Raw genomic sequence first — 23671 nt, 5'->3', positions numbered from 1 at the left:
AAAACGTATTTTTCTTGACGGTTTACGGCCTATATTCGCATAATAGTCCCATGTATATAGGAATTCCATTGAACATGGGACTGTTATGCGAATAGGGGCAGTATATGACTATCACAGTAACATGATTATAAGTTTCAAAATAAATTAACTTGAACTTGAGTTGATTCGATGTTCTTTTCATTTCTCGTGTATGTGAAGCGAGCTTAGGCGAATAGAAAAAGAATGAAGAGGATTGTATTTTTGCCTAGAGAAAAATTGAATATCATATATGCTGACAAAGTTTATCCCTTGCGACAATCACTATTCGAAAGTTGTTCGTCAAAACGTATGTCTTTAATTTCATGATCCTTCAATCTGTTCTTCATCGTAGCTTGCCTATATATTAAATAGGCAAAGGAGAAAAAATCCAGTTGGGTCATACTTAGGAAGTTATAGGGGTCCATTATTTAGGTGACCCACTTTTTCCCGCCTCATCTTACTCAGGGTAGCGACTGAGTGTCTAAAAATAATGACACAATAGAGATCAAAATGAGGCCAAACAGAATTCAAATAAAGATCAAACAAGAATCAGGAAATACCAGCTCCAAAAAATGTTGAAAATGATTTGTCAAAAAGCCTTTGGGGTTTCTATGAAAATGAATTAAAGAAGGACGTCGAGCAAAAGGCTGCACAAGACTACTAGCACAAGAAGTACTTGACAAAAAGGTTGATGTGAGATCCCTGATAGCAGAAGTGATAACGGCCGGCCGTTTGCTCTGCTGGTTCAAAAAGTTCGCCTAATTCAAACTAGTCTCATTTGATTCTGTTCATTGCTTTTAGGTAATAATAATCCATCAAGTGCTCTCAATTATTTCTATATCATTAGCCCGAATGACAGTTAAGCCTTAATAGCATTTGCCCGGATACGAGCAGCTTGAATTGTACTGTCGTAGCAGCAAAATAACGGTGCCAAACTTGTTCAAGGTAATAAGTCCAAAAAGAATAGCCGATGATGAAAGAAGAAAAATCACTGACAATATATTAAATATTTTTTTCCGTAGGATATAGGGTAACCAATATATTTTGGACCCCCTGGTCCATTTTCCTGTAAATTTCCCAGTTTAAATCGAAAAACCAACTCAATTCGCATGCCATTTTGAAAGATAAGACTATTCCGCACTTGCATCAACCGTTTTTACATAGAAAATGTGTTTTTTTGGCATTTCCATTATCCATAAAGCCGTAGTCCATTGGTGTGCGGTGGTTCATTTTGCCTTGTATCCGTGTCGTGTGAGGCAACAGCCTACAAAGAGGGTCAGTTTGTCTCAGTCACCATCTGATACTGACGGAGGATGGATGTGTTTCCCCAATACACGGTCCTTCGTGCGGCGTCTTCTGGTGACTGAACTGAGTTTTTTGTGAGGGAGGATTGGGAATCGAACCCATGACCTTCCGCTTACGAAGCGAAAGCGTAAACGCGAGGCTACGGCAATTTAATCGGTTCATTCATGCAACCGTTACAACACGTTACACACAGAAATTAAAGGCGTCAGAAATTTTTCAAATGTAAACAAAAACTTTTTTTCAAATTTCTGGACTAATAGCGTAGAATTTCTTCGGTTATCCATTGTCAATCGATTGATTTACAGGCAATCTTATTATACAACCAGTGTCGTGGACTTCTTCGCCAAACGATAAAAACACCGGGGTCCAAAATATATACTATGAGGGTCCAAAATGTATTGGTGTGTCCAAAATAAGGAAAAGCAGTACATCACAATTCAATTATTTTCGACGTTTTCTGGATCCTACATGACCGTTTGGGCATTTTATCTCGTAAACGAAGTTTTTCTCTACATTTTGGCATGTTCTTTGACTTGGTTACGGTATGCAATTGATTAATTGGGACAAAAAATTAAAATCACTTCCTTAGGGGGTCCAAAATACGACCGTTCCCCTACTACGGCCGTCATTCAGGAAATACCATCGGCCCAATGTTACTTTCAGACTAGTGACGTAGAATCACATTATTGAACACTAAGCTGAGAAGCCGAATCTATCCTAATTGGGACGTAATGTCAAGAAGAAGAAGAATGCTCGGATTTGTAGTTGTTGACCACCACCGCCTCAGCCTTGTGACGAGCCAGTCTTAGTTTACTAGACTTCATCCATTCCTCAACTATGGAAATAGAGTGCGCTGCTGTCAACTCTACTTCCTCAATCGATTCACCATAGACCACTAGGGTGATATCGTCGGCGAAGCCAACAATCTTAACACCCGTCTAACAAAACAAAACAAAAAGCGGAAAATAACATAAGGCATATTCTGAAAAGGCGGAATCACTCAAAAACATATTAGAATTATTTACTTAAGCTTCCAAACGATAATTAGACTGAGCTGTTTGCGTTTCCTATTTATGGCAGAATTTTCGAAATCTCTAAGTGTATTTAGGGGCCTATTTTGTAATTCGAACAGATTCATGTGACTCATCTGTATTCATTGTCGATCAAAGCATGCATGCATATTTCAGATGTCACCCGTCGACTCTCATAGTAATCCAGTCACATAGAGTGACAACTGTCGAAAAACTCGAGTGACAGAGCTGAGTCGAGCGAATTTTTCGGTCGACAGTGACTCCAGTCGAGTCATTTTGATCGATTCGACTTATAAAATAGACCCCTTAGACTCCCTTTTGAAAAGTGTGGAATCCTGTATACAGTTTCATAATGATTTTTTTTTGTCAACTTACTTGTACGTAGGTCTTCTTCTTTCTGGCGTTACGTCCCCACTGGGACAGAGCCTGCTTCTCAGCTTAGTGTTCTTATGAGCACTTCCACAGTTATTAACTGAGAGCTTACTATGCCAATGACCATTTTTGCATGTGTATATCGTGTGGCAGGTACGAAGATACTCTATGCCCTGGGAAGTCGAGATAATTTCCAACCCGAAAAGATCCTCGACCGGTGGGATTCGAACCCACGACCCTCAGCTTGGTCTTGCTGAATAGCTGCGCGTTTACCGCTACGGCTATCTGGGCCCCAACTTGTACTATTAATACAAGAAAGATGCCCTTCATTACGCTACGGTGCCCGCACTATGACCGAGTAACATCTTCCCACACGAGGTTGATGCTGGGTGAAATAGTCGCGCTTGTTTTTATATCTATCAGCCCTGGGTGTGCTCTAAATGTTCGATGAATCTAGCTAGTTTTAGAAGCGGTTGGAAAGCACGTACACGATAATGTGCTTAAGAGTAGCCAGCGCATACTGGACGGTATCTAAAGAAGCCGTGTGCATCATAGCCGGGATGACGCCCATCGGGCTCATCATCAAGGAAGATGTTCAATGCTTCAACCAAACGGGTACCAGAGGAGTCCGCGACACGTGTAAAGAGGAAAAGCTCAGAAGCTGGCAGCAGGAATGGGATAACTCCACTAAGGATAGATGGACCCATCGGCTAATACCAAATGTGTCAGATTGGTATGGTAGAAACTAGAATCTGATGCGTGCCCCAATTGTGCTGGTGTGGAGGAAACAGCGAAGCATGTCGTGTTCGATTGCCCCCGTTTCATTGTTGTGAGAGGTTGCATGCTCACTACATGCGGAGGGGACAAGTCCCCCGACAATATAATAGAGAGAATGTGTGCGGATGCCGAGTGCTGGAATGCAGTAACTACGGCTGTCACTCACATTATGTTAGAATTGCAGCGCCTATGGCGCACCGACCAAGAGTTGGCTCACATAACATATGTGGAACTCAGAAGTGAAAGCGAGTTGAAAAGTTGTACCCACTTCCAGCTGCTGGCAAGTGGTATATCTAGTATAGAAGACATCGAACTGTCATTACCAATAGTAAACAAAAAACATATGATTCGAGCAGTAGACCAGTTGCTGCGAAGATTGCAGACATTAAGATCGGGGGACGGTAGACAACGTTGGGAAGCAATGTCTAAAGATAAAACATGTTTATTTTTTCATAAAATGTAATTTTTTTTTCTGTCATACTATAAAATATTCATGTTTCATAACAACAGAATGTGATCGTTTCGGAAATATTATTTCCTATCAAAAAACTTCCTGTTTCATAACGTGAAAAAGCTATTGCTTTCCAAAATCCTTCCATTCATTCACCTAAAAAATACAATATGCTAGAAACAACACAGATATCTAATAAATTGACTAAATTATCTCGGATACGAGTGGTGTAAATCTAATTCTAAACTTGTACCATAAATAGTTATTTTCATTCCCTTCGTTGGCCACTCTGGATATATGTTATCTTTGGTTCATTTCAATACAATTCCACATTGGGCCAGACCGCAAAATTAGATGAAAAAAAAAAAATTTTTGATTATGAAGATGACTTTTTAGAACAAAAATGGCTGAGGCAAAAATGTTACATATGATGAGGACTACATTTTGACATTAAGTGACATTAGGGTGTTCCAACAAAAAACGGAAATATTTTTGCCAACTTTTATGCTTTGCAATTTAACGCTGTGAAGTGTTCTATCAAGTTGATTTTTGTTTAATTTTGAACAACTTTGCCGAAGACGCCAATCTTGTAAGTCTACTGTAGCCGTTGCTATGGCGTTTCCAATGATGCAGAGTAGGGTGGTCCATGAAAATTTGATATTTTGCTCATTACTTTTTTATTTCAAATTCTACAAAAATTACGCCTTCAACAAAGATCTAGAACTAATTGAAATGCGTATTTTGGTGAAAGAATTAAGTTATTCTATTCATTCGTTTATGAGATATGACCATTTTTATTCCAATAAATAATATTTTTCGAACTTCAATATCTTCAAAAGAGGGAAAAACGGGGATGCATTGATTTGAAAGGTATAACTTAGAGGTTCAAATGGTATATGGTATCTCCGGAGGATTCTTCTTCTTTCTGGCGTTACGTCCCAACTGGGACAGAGCCTGCTTCTCAGCTTAGTGTTCTTATGAGCACTTCCACAGTTATTAACTGAGAGCTTACTATGCCAATGACCATTTTTGCATGCGTATTTCGTGTGGCAGGTACGAAGATACTCTATGCCCTGGGAATCGAGAAAATTTTCTTTACGAAAAGATCCTCGACCAGCGGGATTCGAACCCACGACCCTCAGCATGGTCATACTGAATAGCTGCGCGTTTACCGCTACGGCTATCTGGGCCCCCGGAGGATATTGGAGGATTTACAGTATAATTTTGATGTGAAAACAAATAGTTTTTACAAACTCATGATTTATGTTGAAATATTGAACATTACGGCAAAGTTCTAAACATAATTTGGGTGAAACTGTTCAACTGAATATGTTTTAGCATATGATACTTATTTATATAATGTTTAGATTCATATTTCGAACACTATCGGTTTACGCTGACTTGGAATGCAACTTATAGGCAAAAATCAGCCTGAGTTGATGATAAAAATATAAATATCTTCTTCTTCTTGGCATTAACGTCACAACTGGGACAGAGCCGGCTTCTCAGCTTAGTGTTCTTATGATCACTTCCACAGTTATTAGCTGAGAGCTTTCTTCGCCAAAGTTGCCATTTTCGCATTCGTATATCGTGTGGCAGGTACGATGATAATCTATGCCCAGGGAAGTCAAGGAAATTTTCTTTTCAAAAAGATCCTGGACCGACCGGGAATCGAACCCAGAAACCTTCAACATAGCGTTGCTTTGTAGCCACGGACTCTAACCACTCGGCTAAGGAAGGCCCCGAAAAACTTACAATTAAAGGAGATATTAATATATCTCCTTTTATTGTATGTTAGTTTTTTGCAAAAGCATTAAAGAACATTTTGTTTCCATTGTCAATCACTGTGATTATTCTGCCACATATTCCGATCACTGTGATTCATATTTCGAACAGCACGAATAAATCCTATTCATATAAATAATTTAGCATACAAATTAACCTAAGCTGGTTAATCTGACATCGAATTAGAAAGTCATTACTACTCCCAGGATATAAAATAGGTTCAAACACAATAAATTTGAGTTGCAATTGACTGCCACTTCCTGGAAATTTGATGACATATATCGTTGAAAAATTTCAACCAACACGCCAAAATCCGCGTGTTTGGAATATGATACTGATTGTTTAATGTTTTAAATCGTCAACGAAAATGTTTTGATTCGTTGTATATTTCCAATGAACAGGCTGTGTATGGTTGACAGTGATTAAATTTTATTTAAAAAAAAGGACATTGAAGTTGGTAATGCTTTTTGGTTTTGTAGAAAAAATACTTTGCAATGTTACCTGCTTCGCTCTTGTCAACAGTTGATCAGTTATTGTGTATGGGGAAAAGCATTTAACTTCAAATTTCTCGTAAATGAAATCATTAGTCAGAAACTATTTGGTAGGCGTGATCACCATCACCATCACACACAATCGGTACCAAATTTTTTTTCGAAAATAGTTTCCAATTTGGAGAAATAATTCGTTCGCAATACAAATATTTTAAAATTATACGGTAAATCCTCAAATATTCTCCAGCGATACAATATACCAATTGAACCTCCAAGTTATACTTTTCAGACCCTGTGCAAATTGCATCCCCGTTGTTCCCCCTTTTTGAGATACTGACGTTTGAAAAATATGATTTTCGAATTGAAATGGTATATCTCATAAACGAATGAATAAAATAACTTAACTCTTTCCCTAAAATACGCGTTTCAACTAGTTCTAAATCTTTGTAGAATGCGTAATTTCGATAGAATTGGAAATAAAAAAGTTATGGGCAAAATATCAATTTTCATTGACCACCCTACCCTGCATCATTGGAAACGCCATAGCAACGGCTACAGTAGACTTACAAGATTGGCGTCTTCGGAAAAGTTGTTCAAAATTAAACAAAGATCAACTTGATAGAACACTTCACAGCGTTAAATTGCAGAGCATAAAAGTTGGCAAAAATATTTCCGTATTTTGTTGGACTACCCTAATGTCACTTAATGTCAAAATGTAGTCCTCATCATATGTAACATTTTTGTCTAAGCCATTTTTGTTCTAAAAATCATCTTCATAATCAAAATATTTTATTTTTTTATCTAATTTCACGGTCTGGCCCAATGTGCAATGTCGATTGATGTATTGGTGGTATAACTCTTTTGACATATCGATGTCCTTATACCAGCATGCAAATATTGAAGTGGGTGCCACTTTTTGAGCTCGACTTCCACTTATGTTATGTGGTTGGCTGCAGAGGATTAGCCCTGCCGAGGCTGGTCCCTTGTAACATTGTTTAAGTCGGCTAGGAGAAGCAGTTTGCCTAGGCTTCTTCTGCCACACGTGTTGGGCTATATGCACTGGTCCCTCCCCGAAGAAATACCGTAAGCAGGGTGTCTACTACCTGGAAAAACCTGGAAAACCTGGAATTATCAGGGAATTTTATTCAACCTGGAAAAAACCTGGAATTCTCAGGGAATTTTGATCACAATCAGGGAAATCACTTTGAGGCAGTAATTCATGATAGAATTTGTTAACGACAATGGATTTTTGCGTCATAATCCAGAGCTACTATTATTTACCAGAAAACTCTCTTCATTCGAAAAAAAATTTCGGCTGCGCCGCTCTCATGAGCACTATATGAGCTATTCAATGAAGATCCTTTTAAGTATGAATTTTTATCAGCTTACCAAAACAAGATTGATGTTTTTAATGTCTCTTTATTTATTTAGTGAAAGATTAACATATCAAGGGCTGGTAGCAGGTTTTTTTAGATACCATTTTTATGCAAGTCTCTAAAAAGTCTTTATCTATATAAATAAAAATGGAATGGTGTTTGTATGTCACGAAATGGCTTGAGAACGGCTCGACGGATTAGAATGATTCTTCCATAGTTATGTTCTTGAAGTGTTCCGAAGTGTTTGTGTATATAAAAAGCAAGGGATATTTAACGGGAAAGTTGAAAAAAACAGGAGTGAACGGAACTTCCATTTTGCACGGAGCGTTCCATGGCGTTTTTCAACAGCCTACTTGATGGCAAGACGAAGTTTGCCGGGACCACTAGTTTTTGATAAAAGGGGTCTGAAGTCTCTATTTTAACTAAAATAGTCTTTAAAGTCTCTTTTTTCCATTATCTTGCTTGCAGATAATTAAGATACAAAATTTCTACTCATATTTCTCGAGAACAGTTTCAGGAATTATCCTTGTGGTTGCTCCAGAGATTTCATCATTCCTCTACCAATTTACGGATAAAATCCTAGAGGACTAAAGGCTTTTCGAAAAATATCTGAAATAATGGAAATAAATATAGGAATTTCTGATGGAAGCCCTGAGGTATTGTATGTGATATTTTTTTGGAAAAATCTTGATTCTATTTTGAGATACCCAAAACAAAATATTTGAAGGAATTCCTTAGGAAATTCTTGGAGAGTGAAAATCTCAAAAAAAAGATATCAATCAATCCCCATCGTAATGTCGTCATAATACATGTTCATCATTTACTGGCATATACCAGATTTGTTGGTATGTCGTCGTAATGTCACGAGAAATTTGAAAAAAAATTATAATATTCTCAGAGAAATATGTGGTCTGATCAAACTATTCTTTCCTGGTTCCTGTTAGGTCTCGTTTTGCTTTTTGATTACTATTTCGTCTCTTTTTGATTACTTTTTAGTGTCTTTTTTTCTGGAAAGAGGTTTCTAAATTTCCTGTTTTCAAGAAACTCAGTCACCACCAGCCCTACTTCATGCATAATTTTTAAAATTATTGGAAAATATTCGGTTTTAGAACAAACGATTTTCGAAAAGAATTCTGGAATTTGTACAACTTTAACCTTCCAGTCGTCGCGCGGTTTGCCACCGTCAGAACCACCGTGCTGCTGTTGTGAACGAAAAGCGAGGTTTTTTCAGCGGTGTTGTACAAAATACAACAGCGCGACGACTGAAGTGTTAAATTGAAAATTTCGTAACAATCATGAATAATTTAGAACTTTTCCGAAGGAAATGCGAAAATTCAACATTTATTTTAATTACCACAGTGATATGTTATACGGTCGAACGCGATTACCCAGGGGCTTGATAATTCGTGTTTCGATTTCCGAAAAAAATGGATCGGGATCCACAAGTTTTACGGATTATTTGTATTGATTTCGATGGGTATATGTATATCTACTTAAATATGTAGCAGATGACCGTGTTAATGTTAAGATATTTTAAAGAATTTGGCTTTTATGCAGATCAGAACTGTATGATTGCTTACTAATACATCGATAAACTTAGTATTTATTTTAAAATATTACCGTAAAACGGGGTAACTTTGATAGTTTTTTCGAAGAAAACTTGAATATTTATGCATGCTGTTTCAAAGAATAATAATTTATATTTTTAAAACAAGTACTGGCATCCTAGCTATCGATTGCAGTCGATAGATATCCAAAAGATTTATTATGAATGGATATATAATTTTTCATGTAATCGAAAGTTGGTTTTCTGTTTTGGGGTAACTTTGATAATGGAGTATGAATCGAACAAAATTGAATGAATAACGAACATTTGTAGGGCATTGCATACCTCTAGGCGTTTAACGCTATATGAAAATTTCTGACTTAGATTAAAAAAAATGGTCCCAGTTTGTGAAAATGCTTTTCGCTAAAAGATTTGAGACCGTATTCAAGTTCTATGATAACTAGGCTATCAAAAATAAGTGGCCAACTATTCAAAACTACATCAAATAGTGATCGTAGAACAGATTGTTTGTAAGCGTTTCGAAAATGGTAAAATTGTGTCAGTTTTTAATATTCGAATAAAAAGCCTCAAATGCACTTGATTTCAATGAAAATAGCTTTGACATGAAGTGTCATACTAATACTCTTTACTTTTGCATTTGTTTTGCTTAACTGATTAACAGAAACTTCGTTATTTCGTTTAATATGTTGTGAGTCTCGCACTATCAAAGTTACCCGCATTATCAAAGTTACCCCGTTTTACGGTACCACAAATCCAAATAAAGTTTTACTTTTGTGCTCATGAAGTTGTCTTAGTTATCTAAACGACCGATGGAAATGATATGTACCATTCATCTGTACTAAAAATACTTTCAAGAAGTAGCACATTGATGTACTTGAAAGTTTCGTTCAGTTCACGGAGCTCTAACAAACGAAATAAAATACATTTTCATTGGAAAATACAATTCATTTGAATAAAATTTATGCTTTGGTATTGTTAGCATGTTCATATTGTAATATTGGATATTGGAATCGCTCAGCATGCTTTAAATAATGTTCAGAAGTGTATAAATAGCTATTAAATTGAAAATATTTTAAAATTTGTCATTTGTTTGTTTTAGGGCCCTTTTCTTCACCTTCGCTTAAGCCGTAAACCACGTTAAACCCATATAATAAAACTAGATTTAAGACCTAAGTGGGGGTGAAAAAAATCATAGACATATAAAATTAGAGTATTTCTGGAACCTTGATTTTTTTTTGTAAAACCTGGAAAAACCTGGAAATATCAGGGAATTTCATATCGGTAAACGAGTAGACACCCTGGTAAGGTGGTTCCGGGGAGATAAGGGTCTGAGTCCAAGGGTCATGTCGATGCACTGTTCACCATTTGAGGAATTCTAAAAGAATTGCTCAAGCACAGTACATAGGCTGGTTTTACCGAGTCGTCGTTGATGCGTCATACCCGCATTCCCTGAGTTACCTTCTCAGGGGATCTGTTTGCAGATTTCCCCCTTATAAAAAACAAAAAAAGGGACCCGGCAGAACGTGGAACGTTATAGACGGAAACGGTAACAGCAGAAACGCCTCTTTCGGAAGAAAAAACGCCGCCTGGAGCAGACGGAGTGCAAGAACATATGACAGCTGTGCCGGTCTGAAGAAAAACGTAAGTTCTATCAGAAGCTCAACACATCCCGCAACGGAGTCGTGACGCGAATCGAAATGTGCGTGAGGTGATCGAAAGGTGAAAGCAGCACTTCGACGAACAACTGAATGGCACTGATAGCACAGGCAATAAAGGTCGGGACAACGGAGGAAATGCCTTCGTTAGTACTGCGTGTCGGAGTGGCCGCAATGGAAAAAGAACTCGGATCAGGGAAGCAATAACAAACACGTGTGTACTGAACGTGAACTAACAAAAGAATGAATCTAGTTTTATTAAGCGGAAGTAAACAAACGCATTACAGAGTCAATGTGTCATAGTATCTCTCTGTCAATGAAGTTGTCGCCACTCAGGGGGCTCAACACTCCTCCTCAACTTCAGCCGACTTTACTCCAATAGCCGCCCGAAGTACTCCAAGCTTCACCGCTGCTAGCGGCTTGGTCAAGATGTCCGCTTCCATACGTTCTGTCGGGCAGTACTTGATGGACACAACGCCGTTTACCACGAGATCTTTTACAAAGCAATATTTCGTGTCAATATGCTTTGACTTCCGCGATGTTCGGTCCGTGGCAGTTAGAGCAATGCAGCTCTGGTTGTCCTCATGAACTGCTACCGGGTACGCCAAGGACACGCCCAGATCGAGCATTAACTTGCGCAACCACTGAAGCTCTTGTAGACAATCGGCCAAAGCAATATATTCGGCCTCGGTGCTGGATAATGCTACGCTAGTCTGCTTTCGGCAACACCACTCGATGAGCCCACCGCCGAACTTGAACAAGAAGCCAGTGTTGGACTTACGGTCTGGTACTTCACCCGCCCAATCAGCATCAACGAAACATTCAAGCTTCAACTCTCCGCCAGCTCCTAGGTGCAGCTCATGGTCGATGGTGCCTTTTAAATAACGAAGAACCTTCTTAGCCTCAATCCAATCGGCCTTCGTTGGTTTGGATACGCGTCGTCCGAGAACAGAAGTAGCGATCGAAATATCCGGACGACTGTTTATGGCAATATACAACAACGCCCCGATAAGGCTTTGGTATTGTTCCTTTTCGGTAAGCTCATCACTCTCCTCCTGGTGTTGTTGTAGATAGCCAATTCCCATTGGTACTCGTGAAGTGTTGGCCTTTTCCATTCCAAATCGTGCGAGGATTTTTGAGATGTACGGTTTTTGGTTGATGCGGTACATACCAGCTTGCTTACGGACTTGAATCCCCAAGAAACACGAGAGATCCCCTAATTCGGTGATCTTGAAGTTCTGTTGCAACACCTTCACCAGCGCTTGATATTCCTGATTAGTGCTGCAGGCGATGATCATATCATCTACGTAAAGCAACACATATACGTAGTGACCACCAGACTGCTTCGTGTAGAGGCATGGATCCGCCTTCGCCTGTTGAAATCCGACTCCTTTCAAAACAGCATCTATTTTACGGTTCCACACACGAGCAGCCTGTTTTAACCCATACAAGCTTCGTTTGAGTCGACACACTGCAGATGAATCCTTGCTTTCGAACCCAGGAGGCTGCTTGAGAAAAATCTCCTCCTGCAACTCACCATACAGGAACGCCGTTTTTATGTCAACGTGCCTTGTCAACATTTTCCTGCTGCTAACAACGGTTAGAATGGTGCGAAAGGTGGTTTGCCTAACAACCGGCGCAAAAACTTGGTCGTAGTCCCACCCAAACTTTTGTCGAAAGCCTTGGGCAACGAGCCTAGCTTTGAAACGAACGACGTCCCCGTTGGCACTCTCCTTGCGCTGATACACCCATCGTGATCCAATAGCTTTACGTCCCGTTGGTAGCTTGACGACGTCCCAGGTATCATTCTCTTGCAACGAAGCCATTTCTTCTGCCATAGCCGCTTTCCACTTGACGCTCTCGGGACTAGCCAACACCTCTGCATAACTTTTCGGCTCACATACCATCGCTACGGCAAGGCCAATGGTTTCTCGAAATCTCTCCGGCGGTAGACCAATATTCCTCGTGAATCGGTTCATTCTCCAAACCTAGAAGACGGTCCTCGCCCTCATCCGAGCTACTTTCACAACCGAAAAATTCTTCCTCTGTGTCGAGACTACGGTTAACAACGCCATCTTCCAACGGAGCAGGAGGAACCACCTTCTCCGACGGATTTCCAAGTCGTACGAACATTTCTTCATCCGTGTCACGTTCGATTTCCTCTGCCTCTTTTCCGATGATTCCCGGCTTTGCCTCGTCAAATTCCACGAATCTTACATCTCGGCTCCCAACAATCCTGCCAGTGTGTGCATCCAGTAGCCTGTAAGCTTTGTTCTCGGAAGAGTAGCCGACAAAGGTAAGTTTCTCGGCTTTGACATCGAACTTTTTACGCTTTTGAGGAGGAATCCACGCATATGCAGCACACCCGAAAATCTTCATGCCCTTCAGGTCCGGCTTCCTGCCAAACCAATGCTCGAAAGGAGTTTTGTCAACGGCTGTTGACGGCAACCTGTTCTGGATGTGCGCGGCCGTGTTGACCGCCTCTGCCCAAAAACGTTTTGGCAGTCCTGCATCCAGTAACATACACAACATTTCATTGAGCGTCCTGTTTTTTCGCTCCGCCACCCCATTCTGTTGGGGAGCATACCCGGCGGTGTATTCAGGCTTAATACCCTCCTCAGCATAAAATTTACGAAGTCGTTTGCTGGTGTACTCACCTCCTCTATCTGAGCGAATGACCTTCGGCTTCTTTCCTAGCTGGTTCTGTGTGAATCGGACGTAATCGCGGATCCTGTCTTCGACCTCCGATTTTTCTTTGAGAAAGTACACCATAGTGTACCTGCTATGGTCGTCGATCATGGTCATATAGTACTTACAGCCGCCCGGGGTCTCCGTCATCGACGGCAGACATCGCTGTGTACTATGTCGAGTACCTCCTTCGACGTTTTCTCAGCTACTTGCGGAAACGACGGTCTAGCCAGCTTCGCCTTGATACAGCATTCGCATGTTACCCTGATTCCGCACTCACTAACACACATTCCAGACACCAAGCCTTTATGCACCGCTTCCTTGAGTGCTTCCGGACTTCTGTGGCCTAGCCGACGATGCCACATATGCAGGCATTCTTCACTATGCCGTTTATCACTCACTAGCAAAGACCGCTCACCGGCCAAATTCAAACGATAAAGTCCACTGATTTTGTCAGCAACCGCGATGACTTTCTGTCCGTGCAACAGTTTGCACTTTTCACCGTCGAATTCAGTGCGCACACCCTTGTTCGAAAGTTTTGCTACCGACACGAGATTACTTTCGAGCTCCGGAGCAAAAATCACTTCCGTCAACGTTACCGAAACGTTTTCACCGCGATCGTTCATGCACTGTATGGTACAATCTCCGATGCCTTCCGTGCGGAGCATTTTGCCATCCGCCGCCGAAATACTCGGACGCGCACTTTTATCCAACCGAACGAACAAATTTTTGTCGTTAGCTACGTGCGACGTCGCACCAGAGTCAATTAACCACGCACCAGCTCCAAAATCACACGACCGCACCATAAACGTAAACGACTCTTGGTCGTCTTCGCGCACTGTTTTCGCCTTTTCTTTTGACTTTTTCTTCATATTTTTATCGTCACTATTCTTCGCCGCCAAGAACGCTTTACAGTTCCGTTTGCGGTGCCCCAACTTTCCGCAGAAGTAGCACGAAACATCCACTGATTTTTGCTGCTGATGGCTAGATCCAACTCTCAGAGCCGTGTCTCCCGTTTCGCTCTTCTGCTTATCCGCTTCGTCGATGAGCTTCACTTTGACCATCTCAAGTGTGATCTCGTTTTCATCCCGTGCCTCTAACGCCGTCGTCAAGGGGTTGAACGCATCCGGGAGGCCACGAAGGATTAACGCAACCTTCAGGCATTCGGTCATTTCGAATCCTGAATTCTCGAGACGAGCGGACTGCTTCTCGATTCCGGCGAGGTAACTTTCCATATTATCACCTACCTTGTAGTTTTGGTTGGTGATTTGCTTAAGCAGTGTCACTTTCTGCCCCAGAGACGTTTTGTTGTGGTGCTGCTTGAGGGCTTCCCACGTCTCTTTTGCCGTCGTTTTGTCGCGAATAAGGCTGTACTGACTCTCGTCCACCAGCAGCTGAACGGTGGCGAGCGTCTTTTCATCGCCATCTTTCCATGCATCCGTTACCGGGGTTGGTGCTGTCCCTGGATCGACGTACTTCCACAACTGCTCACGCCGGAGCAAAGCTGTGACGGAAAAAGACCACGCCGGGTAATTTGAGTTATTCAACTTGATAACTCTCGCCCACTACATTTTGTGAAAAAACAACCGCCGGATTTTCACTCGCGACTTTCGCGGAAAATAACTTGCGACTCGAACTAAAAAGACCGTAACGCGATTCCGAACACTTCCCGGAACTGATCCGTAACGATACCGACTGGGACCATAACCTGTCGGAGTGGCCGCAATGGAAAAAGAACTCGGATCAGGGAAGCAATAACAAACACGTGTGTACTGAACGTGAACTAACAAAAGAATGAATCTAGTTTTATTAAGCGGAAGTAAACAAACGCATTACAGAGTCAATGTGTCATAGTATCTCTCTGTCAATGAAGTTGTCGCCGCTCAGGGGGCTCAACACTGCGGACGATGGAAACCAACCAGCCCTCACTTTGAGGGAGGTTAAGGATGCCATTCACTAGCTCACGAACAATAAAGCTCCTGGTAAGGATGGTATCGGAGCTGAACTCAAAAAGATGTGTCCGGAGAGGCGGGCCATTTGTCTACATCGGCTGATAGGTACAATCAGGGTAATATGCCCCATCTACAAGAAACGCGACAAATTAGATTGTGAGAATTTTCGAGCGATCATCATTCTAAACGCGGCCTACAAAGTATTATCCCAGATAATCTTCCGTCGCCTGTCACCTGTAGTAAACGAGTTCGTGGGAAGTGATCAAGCCCGCTTCGTTGACGGCCGATCAACAACGGACCAGATCTTTACTATACGGCAAATTTTTCAAAAATGTCGCGAATAACAGGTCCCAACGCATCACCTTTTCATCGATTTTAAGGCGTCATACGAAAGCATCGGCCGCGATTCTACCCCATTACTCCGAATGCCATTACCCCTGAATGCCGTCACCCCGAATTGCAATGTAATGACAATGGTGGTTGTGGTACATTCGGGTTGATGGCATTCGGGGTAATGGGGTAGAATCGCGGCCGATACTTTCGTATGACGCCTTAAAATCGATGAAAAGGTGATGCGTTGGGACCTGCTATTCGCGATTCATTCATGTGACTTGCGAATTTTAAATTTCAACACCTGTGCTGATATTTGCTCACAAGTTTGTTTCCACTATATTAAATATTCAAATATAATTTAGCTTATGATCATGTATATCGTTCGACATCAGTTTCTTACGTTATCAGTAAGGAAGCAACCTTCCTAGTCGACTGGCTACCATTCGAAACGATGCGTAGTCACGTCGAGTTAGTAACGGCCATGGCCCTACTCATTTTCGGCCACGTGTTTGCCAAAGAAAATGCCACCTTGCAAGCGGGACTTCCTCGCAACTCTACGAAAGTCCGAGAATTTGTGGTGAACGGTGGCGATGCAGGGAATACACCGTACCAAGTGTCCCTCCAACAAGATGGCATTCACTTCTGCGGCGGAGTAATCATCGATCGCCGGTGGGTTCTGACGGCGGCTCATTGCCTCATGGAGTGAGTAAAATTTTGATGGAAGCAAATTAGACGAATTGAACATGTGTTTCGTGATTTGATAGCATAAGACCCAACGAAATGACGGTGGTCGCGGGAACGACTCAGCTCAGTAGAGGCGGATCCCGGCTCCGCGTAGAGAGATTCGTAGTCCATCCTAGATACGATCGTTCGCTGGCCGCAAACGACATCGGATTAGTGCAGATAAAGGGAATATTTCTGTGGTTATCGAATCGAGTGGCTAGATTAGAACTCGGTAAGGACTACGTCACAGCTGGAACGGAAGCCACGATTACCGGATGGGGTGGAACTCTTCGAAGCGGTGGACCGTTGTCGGACAAATTGCAGTATGCCCGGCTTCGAGTGATTGACCAACGCCGATGCCAAGCGCTGTTGCCCAACATCGGTGCCTGGAATTTGTGTACTTTTATTCGCGAAGGGCAAGGCATTTGCGGTGTAGGTTGTCTGGGTTCGTAGTTCAAAAGCTGTTATTGATTATTTCGTTTCCTGAACAGGGCGACTCCGGCAGTCCTCTGGTGAGTGACCGTAAGGTTATCGGAATTGCTAGTTTCGGTGTAGGGCACTTACCTGGTGAAGGTTGCGCTGCTGGTTATCCCGATGGGTTCACGAGAGTTTCCCATTTCTACAATTGGATCCGGGAGAGCATGCAGAGACGGCGGATATGGCCTTTCGGACGAATAATCCTGAGACAACTGTAACGTTATTTTTTCACACGTGAGCTAATGTTTATGCGGTTTTATTTGAGCTTTGAGTTATTCACATGAGGATAGAATACTGATACTGACAATTTTCCTTGTTCCGTTGATATTGTGTTTGAAAAATGCTGATATCACACTCGTTAAGATTTTACAGTAGTGCTGGCCAAATTTACATGGATTTCTTATCTTCCGACCCGTTGCTTGGGATCGCATGGCGATTTTGTTCATTGGGAACATTTTCGTCGGCATGGTTCGGTCGTTGCGTAACGACCATGTCACTGGACTCTAAAACTACGTGGTGATGACTGCTTGAAGGTTGTCCATTCGCTCCGGTTTGCGACGCTGGATGCAGCTGGTGACCGTAAGTCGCCAGATGAGGCAGTGAACTTTGGTGAAGACTGGACTCCAAATGGCCACCATAGTCAAACAAGGCCTTCAATCTGTTGGTCGGCGATAGAGTGAAATCGGAATTGGTTACACTAAAGTTAGTAACGTTGGTGTCTGTATGATGGAATTTTAGTCACCGCCAAAATTATATGCCCACTTCATTGTAATCACGCTAATTGGCGAAAATCGTATGCAGAAACGAGAAATATCAGTGCTTCATAATTAACATATCATCTCTGTGAAATATAGCAAAAAGTTGTTATTTTTGAATCAAATTTTGTTTTTAACAATTACGAAACAAATGTTTTAAAGAAAAGTGTGTCAAAGTTAAGAGCCAAACATTGATCATGGTTGAAAATATCAAAAATAATTCATCAGAAATAGTGAAGTGACTCTCCATTTGATTTGTACAGCGAGTCACTTCACTCGAGTCGAGTATTGTCACCTCGCTATACGACACCGACAATTCCCACCTCATGCCACTCGTAGAATAAACCCATCTATTATTTTTCACAATTTTACATCTCAATTTGTCCAAATTGACTTTTATGTCTACGAACTTCAGGATTTTTTCATGAATAGTTTGTTCTTGCTTATTATGTCAAATGTGACACACATACAGCGAAAGCAGTGCCTATTACGAAAAATGACAGAAACAAACAAAACCGTACCGTTTCCTAGCAAAGCTATCATGGTCAGAGGCATTCAATTGACATTTGAGTTAATTTTACGAGTGGCGTGAGGTGAGAATTGTCGGTCTCGTATAGCGTGGTGACAATTCTCGATTCGTGTGAAGTGACTCGCCTTGTAAATCAAATGGAGAGTCACTTCACTCGAGTCGATAATTGTCACCTCGCTATACGAGACCGACAATTCTCGCCTCACGCTAAGAGTAGAATAAACCCAATTGTTCTTTCCAACATTCGTTTGATGGCTCATGTTGTAAATGTTTTAGGGAAGCGCAGCCGAATATCAGAGAAAACTGGGTTTATTCTACGAGTGGCGTGAGGTGACAATTGTCGGTCTCGTATAGCGAGGTGACAATTCTCGACTCGAGTGAAGTGACTCTCCATTTGAATTTCACGGCGAGCCACTTCACACAAGTCGAGAATTGTCACCTCACGCCACTCGGAGAATAAACCCGAACGTGTCGCCTACCGTGATTGCTATCAACACCGCTCTTGTCTGATGGTTGGTTCGTTTTTAGGTTACCAGTTGCTAAAATTGTTTTTTTTTTTTTTTTAATTTCATCGGTAATTTTGCCTACTTTCAAACATAGGCTATTCTTTCGAGTTTTGCTAGTGTTATTACAATGTATTGGCGAAAAATCGCTTATATTTTAATTGATAATTATACCTCATTTAAGCCATCAGTAACTGTTTGAAGTTATACTGGTTTAACGAATATTTATATTACACTTGCTTATATTTTCATAAGAGATTTTTCTTTCTTTTAGTCATAGGTTGTTCTTCCAAAACTTATTTTTCTCAAAATGAATCGAATTGTAGCTTATAACACGTTCATCAAGAATCTTCTTCAAAATATATATATTTTTCTTCCAACTTCTTTCTCTAAAGCGAATACTGGCATAATATATGATAACATTTTTATCCGATATTTTGCCTTCTTTCATGAAGATCGAAAGTTTATCGAGCACGATCACTACTTTTTTTTACTAATTCTGGATGGGATTCGCCTATAAAGAATCTATTAAAATTATCTAGATTTCTTAAGGTTATTGAGCAGGTCATGAAAAGGTTATATATGACAATTTCTCACATTTGCTTGAAAACGAGAAAAAAAAATAAAACTTTTAGCATTAGGGTAAAAGGACAGGTTTTGACCACCTTGAGAAAACATATTTTTAAAAATATATGGGAAGCCTTATGTTCTGCAAATACGTCAAATGACGCTTTCAACCCATATTATGTGAGAAAAATATCAAACATGAACTTTTCTTCGCATCAAAAATTACGTTGGTCGATATAGGCCACCAGAGGGCCATATATTTAACTTTGGTTTCTAAATTGACCAATCACATTGATTTCTTATGAGAGTGGTTAAATTGGGAATACCCGGGACAGATTGGGTGTATAGGAGTTTCAATAATAAGGAATGTAAAATGTTTCTCTTATGATGTAGATCGGTTCGGACGAGTAATCGAATGTAGTTTTATTACGTGACCACATATACTGAACACAACATGTTGGATGTTTTTTTAGCCTTTCGGTTGCGCTACCAGGCGGCGCTAGTGAGCATGGAAGTTTTGTGTTCTAAAAATCTCAGGGGCCTCAACAATGAAAGATGGCTTCTTCGGCAAAGTTGTTCAGTAGCTCAAGGACTGCCATTGTTTGAATTAGTTGATTTGGAATGTTGCCAACAGGCGGCGTGACACAACGGTCCAGTTTTCTAAAAAGCTGGCAAAAAGTAAATTTCAAAACTTTATTTTAAGTTCAAAAAAAAGCCAAACTTTCATCTATAATATCAGACAATTCAGATTACGTACGAGAACTAAACAATACCAATATTTTTCAACATGCTTGGACGCTTAATAGCTCACATGTCTAAAAACCTTAATTTCTGCTTCAAATCTCGACTAATTCAAGTTCACCAAAACCCGTGCAAATTTGGGTTTCAGCATATTGTTTTTTGAATGATAAATCATTATTACAGTCAACACTCCCTTACTCGATATTGAAGGGACCATCGAGTTAGGGCGGTATCGAGTTACAGAACACGAAACCAGTGCAACTGCGCTCCAAGGGACCATCGAGTTAGCCATGAGAACCAATTTTTACGATGGTTCTCTAACTCGATATCGAGATACAGAATATCGAGTAAGGGAGAGTTAACTGTATGTAGATTCATGATTTTTAAGTGTCATTAAGCTCAGAGGCGTTGCGTGCCCAAATCAACCACCTGTGCCATAAAAAGATTTTTTTTGAGTTTGGTAATGACCTGATTTTATCAACCCCCGATTTTGTCTACACATGATTTTAACATAATTTCTTCCCGATTTTGTCAGCCTATATCAGGTATATTTCTCAGGTATCAGGTCAGGTATATTTATTTTAATTAGACTGAACACATCTATACTGGTAATATTCGGTGCATAAAGTCAATTATGATTTTAGCCACGTCTATACAATCATTTTAAGATCGAATTTTTGAAATTTGAAATTCTTCATAATTATACAAGAAACTTATCAATGTTACCTTGGATAACGGTACACAGAAAATGGGAAATAGAAAATAATGTTTATACAGGTCTTAAATCTTCGATAAAAGAACTTAAATATTATCTTTTTTTGTTGATTTACTTATATGATGCGGTGGTGTAGCCAGACATTATTTCTAGGAACAGTAGGGGTCTTTACAAAAAAAAAATTTTTTGACCAGCATACAGAAAAAAAAACACTTTTTCACCCCCCCCCCCCTTCCTTAAATACGTTCAAAACTGCAAAACCATTCATATTGTATATTGTAATACCAAATTATCTCAGATTTATGCATAAAAATTGAAAAACAAGAACGTCAAAAAATAAATTCCGGATAATCGAGTCCCCGGATAATCGAGTCCGACCTGTATTAACAAAATCATAAAACTAAGTCCTTAAGTTAAAGTTAAACTCAAAACCAGTCGAAAAATCTTATCCCGATTTTGTAAACTCTAATTGCAATATGGGGCTGACAACATCGGAACATTACTGTAACGCCTATTTAAACGGTAAATTGGTGATTAATTGGATTTAGCACGTTTCAGCTATAAAACATTTCAGAAATAACAAAATATATCAATGTGCAAATATGCATTCTTGCATTTAGTAAGATAACTATGCAGTGTTCGTTTTTTTTTACAATTTCCTGGTACGTTTTACTTGACTTTATCGCGACTCCAGTTGGAAGCCGGAATCATCGACACGCGACAATCGATTTTTCTCAAATTTTATGCGTTGAACAGGGTGACCAGCACAATTATCGGGAAAACCGCGAAAAAGCCCGGAATTTCGAATCACCGGGAGAAAACCGGGAAAGATACGGGAATTTCAATTAGCACCGGGAAAATTTTGCATACCAAGTAATGTTTTAAGCAGAAAGATCTATACTTTAGTGGATTTTTACAACAGCTTCTAAATTCGAATACCAAGTTAGTCATTAAAGTCAAGAACATACAGTATTGGACAAAACATTTTCAACTTTTTCGATTTTCCATACAAAATGACCAACTTTGGTAAGCTAGATCTCAATTTTTTTGGGCCGATTTGAATGAAATTTTTACAGAACATCAGATATAACTTGAATTTTAAAATATTTTTTTGTATAATTTTTCCAATCACGAGTTTATAAGTTATAACGGTTTGACTTAAGTGTAATTTTCGACGAAAAATTCAAAACAATTTATCTCAAAATCTGATAGCTCCGCACAAAAATTGTCTTCAACAAACTTGTTCATCTCGTTAACAGCTACAACTTTGCCGAAGATACCATGAAGCTATTCCTTCAAAATGTTTAGTTATGTCAATTATAAAAAATCGTCAAAAAATTCACTTTAGTCAAACCGTTACTGCTTTTCACCTTGTGATTGGAAAAATAACTCAAAAATATATGTTAAAATTCAAGTTATGTCTGATGTTCTGCCAAAATTTCATTCAAATCGGTCCATACATAGCTGAGATATAGCTTTCCAAAGTTGATCATTTTGTATGGAAAATCGAAAAAGTTGCAAATGTTTTGTCCAATACTGTATTCTTTATACAAATGTTACCACTTGCTCTAATCCAGTAAATAATTAGCCAGTAAATAACACACTTTTAATGAAGAACCATGTTGCGAAAAGTTATTCGTATAGTTTCATGAAGCATTTTATGTTGAAAACTACAATGTTAGGATGGTAAACATTTCTCTAAACAAGCTTGCAATTCACCAAGATCAAAATAAATGCGTTTACAACCTATGATATTCATTGAAGATTTGACATTCGTTTCTTGTTTGGGCTTAGTAAAAATAGTATGAAATTCTTATCATTTCAGAATTAGGACTTTTATTTTTATCAGATATAATATATCCTAATAGAAATGCTTTGGTTTATGACCAAAAAAACTCGGACTTAAAAGTCGTTTGAAATGGTAAAAAAAATCGCAATAATGCTTCTTAGCATATCATTGAACCTGGAATATTTTTTAAATACCGGGAGAAAACCGGGAATTTGAAATTGACTTTTCACTGGCCCCCTGTTTGAACCTAACATCGGGCATAGTGCGCTGGACAGCGGATCTGATGGACTACCCAGCGCCAAAATCACCAAATGTTATAAATTTAGCTGATTTGAAACATTTGGTTTCAAATGTAGTTTTGTACATTCCCAGCTGGGTCCATAATAGGCACGTCAGCAGCGAGCCGGATTACATGGGAATCAAATGGAGGGTCCATAATAGGAAACGTCAAATTCGTAAACATTCCAATTATAGACCCCGGGAGGGTCCATAATAGGCATTCGGAAACAGTTTCCAAATGTATATTTCGGTGAAAAAATCAAATGATTTTTTATGTTTCATAGGCGTACTATGAAGTAAAGATATTGAACTTGTTGTTGGGCTGCATAAAACGTATATCCTTCTGATATATCATTGCGGAAAAGCGTTTAAAATGAATTTTAGCTACTAAGGGGTCCATTACTAGCATTGGAACCCTACATTCTTCCTGAGCTTTTATCATCTTCCTCAGCCTGTTCAAATCGGCTGGTTGAACGTGTCGAGAGAAACTGACTTCGTATTGCATGAAAGTTAGCATCATACTTGCATGGTTTACACTCTAAGAACACTCCATTTCCATATTGACTGCGCTAACTTCACCAAAGACCAGAATTGATTAGTGTAACAATGGATGAATCAAATTCACGTATGCTTGGTATGCATTTGATTTTAATTATTGAAACCTCTCATTTTATAATGTGGATATCCTTCTAAGTTGATATAAATATGTCTGGATGGACAACGGATATCCGATTTATTCCGAAAAAAATACATTCTATTAGGAAACTTCTTAGCATGCACCAATCTTTCGGA

General features: G+C 39.8%; 2 protein-coding genes across 3 annotated transcripts in view; one reads left to right on the top strand and one right to left on the bottom strand.

Moving 5' to 3' along the window:
* The first annotated feature begins 16173 nt into the window (after positions 1 to 16173).
* On the top strand, positions 16174 to 17324 carry LOC5579486 (chymotrypsin-2). The gene is made up of 3 exons (XM_001647733.2): positions 16174 to 16503; positions 16566 to 16956; positions 17016 to 17324. The coding sequence occupies exons 1-3, from the start codon at positions 16253 to 16255 to the stop codon at positions 17217 to 17219; spliced, it is 846 nt and encodes a 281-aa protein (XP_001647783.2). The 5' UTR covers positions 16174 to 16252; the 3' UTR covers positions 17220 to 17324.
* Positions 17222 to 23671, bottom strand: part of LOC5572694 (protein Lilipod) — an 88902-nt gene continuing 82452 nt past the window's right edge. For both annotated transcript variants that reach the window (XM_021841551.1, XM_021841552.1), the window contains exon 12: positions 17222 to 17659. In XM_021841551.1, the coding sequence (XP_021697243.1) occupies positions 17389 to 17659 (271 nt within the window). In that variant the 3' untranslated portion in view covers positions 17222 to 17388. The remainder of the gene's footprint in view (positions 17660 to 23671) is intronic.

The sequence above is a fragment of the Aedes aegypti genome, chromosome 2 (genome assembly GCF_002204515.2).
Source record: "Aedes aegypti strain LVP_AGWG chromosome 2, AaegL5.0 Primary Assembly, whole genome shotgun sequence".
NCBI classification, from domain to species: Eukaryota; Metazoa; Arthropoda; class Insecta; order Diptera; family Culicidae; genus Aedes; species Aedes aegypti.
Note: the sequence above shows the minus strand (reverse complement) of the source record. Positions and strands in the feature narration are given on the sequence as shown.